The following is a 9986-nucleotide window of genomic DNA, read 5'->3' on the forward strand; positions in this document are numbered from 1 at the left end:
TCATCTGTGGAGCACCACTTTCCACGGTCATGTTTCAAAACAAAACTGCCTCGGAGACTTTCATTTTACTACGAGTCAGTGAGTTTTGCTATTATGTGTTTCTCTGTATTTATAACCTTCTTCTGCTGTATTATTACAAAACCACATATGTCTCTCCTCAGTAAAAATGCTGTTTCGGTGCTCCTTATTCATCAGAGAATGGAGCAGCTACGGTCAAGTCTGTAACATTATTAGGAGTCCCCTGGAACTGGGAAACAGCACTGTTTGGAATATGATTTGGACTGGCTACTGGTGTTTGCCAGAGGCATGGTCTGCTAGGAGACAGGCAGCTTGGCAGCTGAGCACGGACAACTCTGTGGATGAGAAGCAAATTAACTGCAAGTCATGTTAAAACAATTCAGGCAGAATTCAGACAGATTGAGAGCCACCAGAGAAACAAACAGCACCAGCAGTTTGCTGTAACACACAGAACTGCAAAGGAATGAGAACATCTTCAGCTGACTTAATTCACAATCAGCAAGCGTATCTAAATCTGGTACTCAGCAAGAGCAACTGGGGGATCTGTTTAAATAAATAGCTGGCTCCATTTTTTCTCGTCACAAATTTTCCTTACCACAGATTCCTCACAACACCAAGACAAGTAACATAACCACATACACTATGTAATTCTTACTCTTTAACACAGCTCATTATCGTATTTAATTTACTCAAGATTAATTTCCAACATCAAAACACCACTCAGTGAACAGGACAGGGAGCAAAACTGTGAATGTGCTTGTCCAAGGCACATGTATTAGACAGACACCCTGCCTGGAAACAACAACGACAGAATTCACTTCTTTTATAGCTCAACATTAAAAAGCCCCAGGACAACGGGTTACTCTCTTGGTGGAAATAAAAAATGGTTTTACTGTTTTCTGAAGTTCACTTCTGGTAAGAGTTCCTCCTCCTCTTTAATCTGAACCTACCCTTACTGAAACATACACTGCCATGTGGCTATTCTGACCGAAATAAAGTTGAAAACATGCACTGTCCAAACAAATTAGGCCAATACCATTTACAGCAAAGAACTGTTTTGCACTCATAGGCAAAAATCCAGCAGAACAGATCTAGTTTTGCACAGTTAGTGACTGTTTTGAGCCTGTTCAGGTTTTGATGTCAATCCCACTACTGATACCAACTTCCAGTGGGGCTTAAATACATACACAGAGGTAAGGAAAACTCATCGCCTGCACATAGCACTTGGAACTCTGTATCTAAACTCCCTGCTACCAGATCACCTCCTGGAATACTACAGTGGAAGATCTGCCAGCCACATCAGCTTTTCCATCAGCTTCTCCCTGCAGGCAGGTTCTATTTTATATCAATGTAAGTATTTTCCTTCAGAGAGTTTTCAAAATAGGTAGACTGAAGTTAAATCTTCAATCTTCAAAAAGGCACCCTGCACAACCATTAATGTTGTAAACCTCATAACTAGGTATGAAAATAAACAACCATTTTCTTCTCATCTCTTTATAGGTTTGGTCTGATGAAACAATTTAATCCTTTTCTGAGGCATACGGTGCCCAATGTTTGGCTAAACTGCACCTGCCCTTCAGAAGGAAAGCTGAACTCGGGGTAGGTTTAATAGTTCTATAAAGAAAAATACCTTGAAAGCAGCCCCCAGCAAGCTGTATCTTCACTGCAGTTTAACAGCAATACCTTCTGCAGATCATCAGCCATGCACAACTCCAGATTTTTTCCTAAATTTCTGCTGCTGGGTACCAGAATATCCTTGTTGGAATGATTGGACTCTGAAGTTACTGAAGAAAAGGTGATTCTTTTTACGGAATTGTATGAGAAGGCATTACAGCTTGGAAACACATGGAAAACACTTTCATCAGAATGGGACTACCACTTCTTCAAGGAAAGAGCAGAAGTACCAGTTAGGTGAATCACTGTCCAAAACTCTTGACACAGGGCAAAAAGGAAGTCTGAGAACCATACATAATAAATGGGAACTTCCCAACATTTTCTTCTAACTTTCCATGGGCTTTGACAGCTGTACTAGGACAAGGGGAACGCACCTCAGCAAGAGACTCTAACAACTCATCAACAGAAATATAACTTCAAGCCCTTGCCAGCCACAAAGAACAACAGGAAGGTTTCATCACCTCCACTTGGAAAAGATGAACTCCCACAGCAAAAGGAGAGTGTTAGGCACAAGCACGTCTCCCATGAAGTGGTCACTCCTATGGAAGCAATGACCATCTGCCGAGCTTTGCTACTGCTTATCACATGCAACAACCAACAATCTTAAAAAACCCGTTCTAACAAGATGTTCTAGATGGCTTGAACACATTTTCTGGACTTAATGGACTCAACAAAAAACATGGTACACCACAAAAGGACAATTCCTTACTGCTGGAAATGACTGTGACAGGATGATCTGTTCCTCTACTCCCATCAGGTAATAATTGTTCAAAGATAAACCCTTTCCTCTTTAAAGCTGATTTCCTAAGGAACTTCAACCCAGTCCAATAAAAATTTTTGTAGCATCTTCCAAGAAAACAGAACCACAATGCCACAGTTGCAAGCAAAATTGTTACAGGAAAGGAGACGGGCAGTGAAGGGAGCAGAGATATACAGAGTATCATGGAAGAGAACTTCCTCAGAGGTTTCCAGGTTATCTCAGCAAGTCAAAAATCACCAATCTTTGAGAGTATCATGTGAAATCTATGAAATCTTTGCTTACATCTCTATAGACTGAGGAAGTATTTTACTTTAATCTCTCCCTGCCAATGGAAGAATATTTGTTTTGATATCAGCATCTTCTTGCTCTCTGACAGTGGAAATTGGTTGTTTTCCACTCCTGTTTGAATTGTTGAAGAGTAAGGCTTATCCCTTATCCCCTTCAGTTCATGCAAGCACAGGAACATGAGCTTCAGTTACCCTGCTCAGTTCTGCCTTAAAATAGCAAGTCCAGACCAAAATTAACAGTCGTGGCTGATGATGATCCAGACAAAATGAATCCTTGCAATTTCTGAGATCAGGTGAAAGGACCAGATTCTGGATATTTTTCTTCTTTTTCTCTTAATAGAAAGAACGCTTATATAAACACACCACAAGAAACAAAACCAGAAAATGGAATGGACTTTCCTTGATTAGTCACATACTAAAAAAGGATTAGAACCAACCACCACAGAAGCAAGGTCTTGCACAACAAAACTGGTCCCAAACCATAAAGGGTCACGAGTTCCCCACACTGCATATAAACACGCTGAATTGAGAAAAATGGGCTACTCAGCTGTACTTGAACAAGGTTAGTCAGAGATGCACATCACTTATTTTAAATATAATGAGAAGATCTTGTTTTTTAAAGTTTTTAGGTATTTTTTCTGCATTTGTATTTCACAGCTCTTTCTTTCCCTTAGGATATTGCTAAAGTCATCACCTAGAGAATTTCCTTCCAGCCTTGATACAGTTCTTCAAGCAGGATGGTAGCTACATTTTAAGCCCTTGAGTCAAGCTGGGCACATTCACTATTAGGTAGATCAGCTGCCTCACCACTTTTATTACAGCTCTTTAAATCTTTTAAGCTGTACACATTAAGTGGTAAACACCAGGGAATCAGGAGGTAAAAAACCAAACTAACCCACATTCTCCTTCAGCAGAAATTTCAGTTTCAGAAGAACAGACAAACTCACTGAAGTGTTTCTTTACTTTTCTTAAAAGCTTTCCTGCAGCATCAATAAGAAAAAGCTAACACATAATCATGGCTGATAATCCTATTAGGACAATAAACTGGGGGATGGGAAGACACTGGAAAAGGATAACAATCCTCAAATGCCTACTAAGGAAAACAGCAAAAATAGAGAATGCTGCTTTCTCGGCGCAAGAAAATTCAGGGAGCAAGTACTTGTTCCAAAATGGGAACAAAAAATCTTTGGGTAAAACAGTGAGCCCACCTGCTCTCTTACTAAGAGAAGAATAAGATGTATACAAAGTACAATTTTTTAAAAGAAACACAATGCTTTTAAGCTTCACCTTATTCAACTAGAGATGGAGCCCTGGAAAACACCAGTTTTCCTATTTTACTTGGCCAAGTTTTTAAAATTATTTTCTTTTAAGTGCACCTTCACAGAAGCACCATTTTATCACTTATGCTCTGTCATTAAACAATCCTTTCACTATTCTTTTCCAATGTATTTCTTGATCGAACCAACTTTACTTTGCTTCTTGAACATCTCTAAACTGAGGTAGTCTGGGTCGCTTTCCCAAGCTGGTGAATCCATTCGCAGCTGGCAACAGGCTAAGCTTGAAGTCCTTGAAATATGGAATTTGTCTTAGATTTGTCCTGTTCCTTATCAGAGGTGGGTTTGTTTAAAATAAATCAAGATCTCACAAAACCTCCCCCACCAGGCTCATACAGACTCTGTCAGCAAGTTCTTTGCTTTGGGGTAATTCTACTTCAATTGGTTCACATAGAAAAATTAGCAGTTTCACATAAAACTGAGTAGTGACTAGGAAAAATCTACTCCCAAGAACTTAGGTATCTGTAAGTTCACAGAAATAAGCCAGATAAATAGAATTCCTCACTCTTCCCACAAATTTCAAAGGAAAACAAAAGAAAGATATGCTGACTCTCTTTCAGTGCAGACCAATCAGCTTCCAAACAGCAAAATTAGCTGTCTCCAGCCTCCAGAACAGTTATGTCAACTTTCAGATGCTCTGACCTTCACTCAGAACACAAGTATCTCTTCCTTAAGCAGAAGCATCTCTTCACTGCAGAGAGAATGCTTTTTATGGTTTTTATTTAAAAAAAACTAAAATTAACTATACAGTACTCCACAGTGATGTCAGCACCTCTTCAAGAGTACAGGACACACACTTTCATGTCAGACAATGCAATTTTTGCCACAATTACTAACACATCAATGAATTAACATTTACATGTTAATTAACTACAGTTAACAGCTACTGATGTACGAATAGATAAAATATCAAAAGATAAAAATTGACCTTTTTCTACATATCAGAACATGGTGGGTTTGCCATCAAAATTTCATGAAGGAACTGTACCAAAACAACCCAGACAAGAGATAAGGCACAGGGCAGGAGGAACAGCAGTCAAAACACTGCTCTAAGCTCACACCTGGAAAACAAAGAACTAAAAACCAGTAACTGTATCAAACAGGGAGCCAGAGCAGTGCCCCGTGACAGAAGCAGATACTTCAGGTATATATTCCCTGCCCTGATCCACAATGGCTGCCAAATTAGGCTCTTGCCCTTCCCTTTCACAGTTTGCATTAGCTTGGCAATCTATGTGAAATTTGATGTTTCCAGATCAGTTCCTTCATATTTAAAAAGCATTCGCTGCATGGTTGCTGACAGTGGTCCTTGACAAGAGGAGCAATTGCTACACCTCTCCCTTCAATCTCCAAGTGTTCACATTGCTTTAGAAGATGGCATTGTCTGGCAGCTAAATTGAGATCCTGAACATGAGAAATCATCTGCTTCCTTTCTGCAGGATTATGCTACTCTTTTCTAATTCACCCTGCTAAGATACACTCCAACTTTTAGCTTCGAGGATGTCTTTTTCAACAAGTGATTTCATTTTTGATTACATGAGAAGTACTGCTTCAATTATTTCCTTTTCACAATATCACTGGTGACTGAAATGGGTAACTACAGACTCAGGAAAGCACATCCTTTAGTTCTGTCCCAGAAAAGGATCTACTGTGTTTCCTAAACACCTGTATGGAGAAAAACAAGTGCAATAAATAGAATACAGTAAATGGCATGTACATACTTTAGTCATTGCTCCTGTCTGTGCTGTGTTCAGCCCGGTGTGCCCAGCCATCTGTGGAGATACTTGGGTTAAAGTCTCTGCCAGCACACTGCCTGCATTCCCCTGCATGGCAGGGGCAGAAAATTCCATTCCTGCTCCCCTTCCTCTAGCTGCCCCAAGAGATCCATTCATTACCTGCCCTTGTCCTTGCTGAGGCTGATTCATTAAACTGTGACCAGAATTACTGTTGAGAAGGCTCTGGTGTGTCTGACTGAAATTAGTATTCATACATATCCCAGGTCCAGTCTGTGATGTTGCAGGGCTGCTCGTCACCATTCCCACTTTTTGTGCTTGAGAGTTCAGAGTTTGGGATGCAGGTGTGGTAGGTCCAGAGGTGCTGGCTGCTTGCTTGGCCAGGGCTGGAGCAGAGGAATCTCCTGGGTTCAGCGGGCTCTTACCCATAGCACCCAGATTCCCAATGTTCGCGCTGTTCGGCTGCCCTTGGACTTGACCACCAACTCCCTGCTGCACGGGGCTGCTTGAGTTCACATTGCCAATTCCTGGGTTTAAGGAAGAGCTGCTGCTTCCCCTCAGAAGTTCAGAAAGCTGTTTGTGTTTGGAAGCTGCATCTGGAACCAGGTTCCCACTGCTATTTAAAAGGCCCAACTCGCCATTGGGGATCAGCTCATCAGGAAGATCATTTTCCAAGTCAAACAAAGATCCGAAATCTACAAGTTAGAACAGAAACATGGGTGAGAAAACGTGACAAATAAGTAGCTAAATATTTTATCTTTTCTACTTTGTACCAGTATTAACAATGACAGGCATTCAGGACATCTTTACCCAAGACTAAGAAGTGAGTGAGGGTCCCCGTAACATGAACTCCAGAGCCTTTCAGAGCACAGTTATTACACACTGTGCACACACAGCCACACAGGGTAGATAGAGCACTGGCCAATAAACAGGTTTTCTGGCAAGAATTTGGACAAAACAAAGCTTAAGAAAACAGAAGTGGCATGAATAAAATGACCTAATCTAACTCTCAAATTTCCCTTGTTTTGGCTAAAAGATGAAGGCAGAAATAACAACAGACTTTTTCCTATTGATTTACTCTCCCAAAAGAGCAATTACATCACCTTTTCCAACCTCCTCTGTAATCCCAAGACACCACCTCTCACCCAGCAATTCTGCCTCAACCTTGTCATTTGTGTGTGCACATGGCCAAAGAACATCTTCCAGCGCGGCTTCAAAACATCACCAAAGAACAACGATTTCCTCAGCAGTTTGATCCCAGTCTCACATATAAAGATATTTAAGATCAGTTTCTAGTCATTGATTTGTACGATGATTTGCTACCTCAGAAGATCCTGAAAGGCATTCAACATTTTCTCCTTGTAATGCCTCTTGAATCGAGTCACTGCTCGATTCCTGAACAGCTCAAATAATTCAAATTGCTCTGTAAGTGCCCAGCCCTCATTTACCATGCCCAATATTGACAGAGATAATCCACACACTCTCCAGATGAGCAAAATAAATCAATCAAATCTTCATTAAGCCACTTGAAGGAACAGCTCTGCCTGGCTGCAACATCCAGACTAATAAAAAAGTGGTGGGGCTTTTTTTTTTCCCTTTAAAGGAGCAACTCAGGTTCACTAAAGTATTTTATTGCACATCATAAGCAACATCTGTGTAACAAGGTTACTTTAGTATGTAAGTAAAAAATAGAAAGTTACTTCACTGTATATAGGTACTTCCATGTGCAAATAAAAGTTACGTATTTGAAGACATAAGGACAGGCACATACAGCAATATTTATAAACATTTAAGCAGACCAGCCCCAATACACCAGAGTAGCTGTTCAAACATGCAACACATCTTGGAAGAGTTTTCCAGTCCAAGGATGCGAACTAAAACAATCACTTCTCACTGTAACATAAATGTGTGAAAACTTCATTTTGCTCCCTAAGCCAGCCTTGACAAACCCCAGTCCTTCACACTGAGCAAGCCACATTTTTTCCAGGTTAGAGAAAAGTTCTTTACTAAAGACGGACATTACAAAAGCTTCATTGTTTTTAAGTTTAATTCATCCTTCAACCACAAAAAGTTGGTGCAAGACTCAGGCTGCACAAATGATGTAAGGTGGTACATTGAAAAGAGACAACAAACTTCAAGCAACACACAAACTGTATCACAAAGCACAGCTGCACCACCAAGGCATCTCAGTACACTTTAATTTCATGCATTTCATCAGCATGTGCATTTCCAATTCAACCTAACTGAAGAAAAATTAATAAAAATCGTCAGACTTGCAATGACCAGAGAATTACACAACCAGGCACAGTAAACGAAGACAAAAACATTAAATTCTGGCTGTTTTGAGGTGCTCAAAGCACCACATCCTTCAGGGGCCAACACTCTGCCATCATCACCTACTGGAGTCGATAAAGCGTCCAGGATTGCATGATGTCGGCCGTGACAAATACACCCTGCTCAGAACAGAGCCCCCGTTCCCTTCCAAGCAGGCAAGGAACAAGCTAACATTTCATTTAGCAAGACACATTAAAGTATTTTTAATTTCTCTTACTTGCTGCCTTTCCTTTCAGGTCTTTAGTTCATCTTTCCTGCTTGTCTTCTAAAAAAATTCCTGGTGTACTTTCGACTCCATTCCTGCAGGTGATCACTTCATCTCTCCTCCTCTTTCCCACACAACCACTCAACACTGACCATGCTGCAGTTTGCCATTTCCTATACATTTTGGTTCTACTTTCCTTCTTCCAAGATTCCCCTACTCCAGCCCGGAATGCTGGCAGGCTCTGGGAGGCTCTGCCACCGGTGGTGGCTGCAGCTGGAGCCTGACCGAAGCCATCTGCCCACGCGTCACCGAGGGTGGGACACAGGGCCAGGGCTGAGGCCTCGCCTTTGTTAAACTGCTCTCACCACCCCATCTCTCCCCAAGTTCAAGGTTTATAGTGCTCATTCACACAACTTCTGTAAATCCCATAAAAAGGTGTTTTTCCAAGCTTCTGCACCAAAACTGTTAATATTTCATGGACAATAGATGTGTGGGTGTGGGGATAGGAGGAGAGACAAAACGTGAAGGGGGAAGATGTTGCCGTGGTTTAAAGAGTAGCTTTTTTCCAGCTGTATTTCAAAATGGGATGCTGGAGTATAAACGCTCCATTTTTTTTTTGCTTGGCTGGCCGGACTCTCTCAGTCTTGCCAGAGCCAAGAACTGGAAATGTTTTTGCAGTTTACAAAAAAAAGTGAAGAAAGGATTTGGGAATACTGCCTTTTAAAACCTGAAATAATCTACCACTCCTAAGCTCCTGTAAGAAGGCTGTACATTATGGTTAGACATGGAAAATGTACAGCTCTGGCAGAAGGAAAATAAAAAGCAGGTAAACAACCTAACACAATGGTCCTGTAAAAATTCACCAAGAATTCAATTGTTCATGCAATGATTAATCATCTTCTTTTATATTTCATCAGAGTCATGCACATTTAAAACAGCAACACAAGGCACATTTTATAACGGTTATAAAATACAACAGAAAACAAAAATCTACTTGAGCATGTCTGCAACAAATCCATAAAGATAAGAGATTGTCTTGGCAGTTATAAAAAGAATAAATATATTTACACACATATAAAAATCTGGCATAATAAGAACACAGCCCATTTCTACTGATAGAAAAATAAAAAGCAACTGCAGTCTCTCCATCCTCACAAGAAGAACAAAATTGATCCCATTCTCAATGCTTCAACTGTTTCTCAAAGGCAGCTACCAAGAGCCTAAAAACAGAGGGATGCCGTTGCTATTACATGCAGTTACCTGAAGCAATGGCCAGGAAACACCTTTGCTGAGAAATCCCACCGAGCTTTAACCTGCTCCACCCTCAAACCTGCCACGCATCCAGCATACATCAGAACAGGAAAAGTGGTCTGGATTTTAAAGGAGAACAGATCCCCTACACCCATAAGGCGCATACCTCTAATTCAGTGCTCAGGAAGCAGCGAAGCTGACTAAGGCTATGGACGTTCACCTCGACATGTCTTGTCTCTAAAACAGCACTTCTGATCCTAAACCTCATACCTTTCATTACCTCTGTCACATAAAACCAAACGTCCTCTTAACAGCAGAGCACCAAAAAACCAGAGATTACGTTTTCTGGAAGGCATGGAAAAGCACTAGGCAAGTACCACACCCCCACTCTTT

At 40.9% G+C, this 9986-nt stretch overlaps 1 protein-coding gene across 1 annotated transcript in view; it reads right to left on the minus strand.

Annotated features, from left to right (window-relative positions):
* The window catches only part of CREBBP (CREB binding protein), a gene marked incomplete at its 5' end in the record, with an annotated part of 96539 nt that overhangs the window by 76534 nt on the left and 10019 nt on the right, over positions 1-9986 (minus strand). The window contains one exon of the mRNA XM_017741231.1: positions 5792-6498. Within this exon, the coding sequence (XP_017596720.1) occupies positions 5792-6498 (707 nt within the window). The remainder of the gene's footprint in view (positions 1-5791; positions 6499-9986) is intronic.

This window comes from Corvus brachyrhynchos, unplaced genomic scaffold (genome assembly GCF_000691975.1).
Source record: "Corvus brachyrhynchos isolate BGI_N302 unplaced genomic scaffold, ASM69197v1 scaffold58, whole genome shotgun sequence".
Taxonomy (NCBI): Eukaryota; Metazoa; Chordata; class Aves; order Passeriformes; family Corvidae; genus Corvus; species Corvus brachyrhynchos.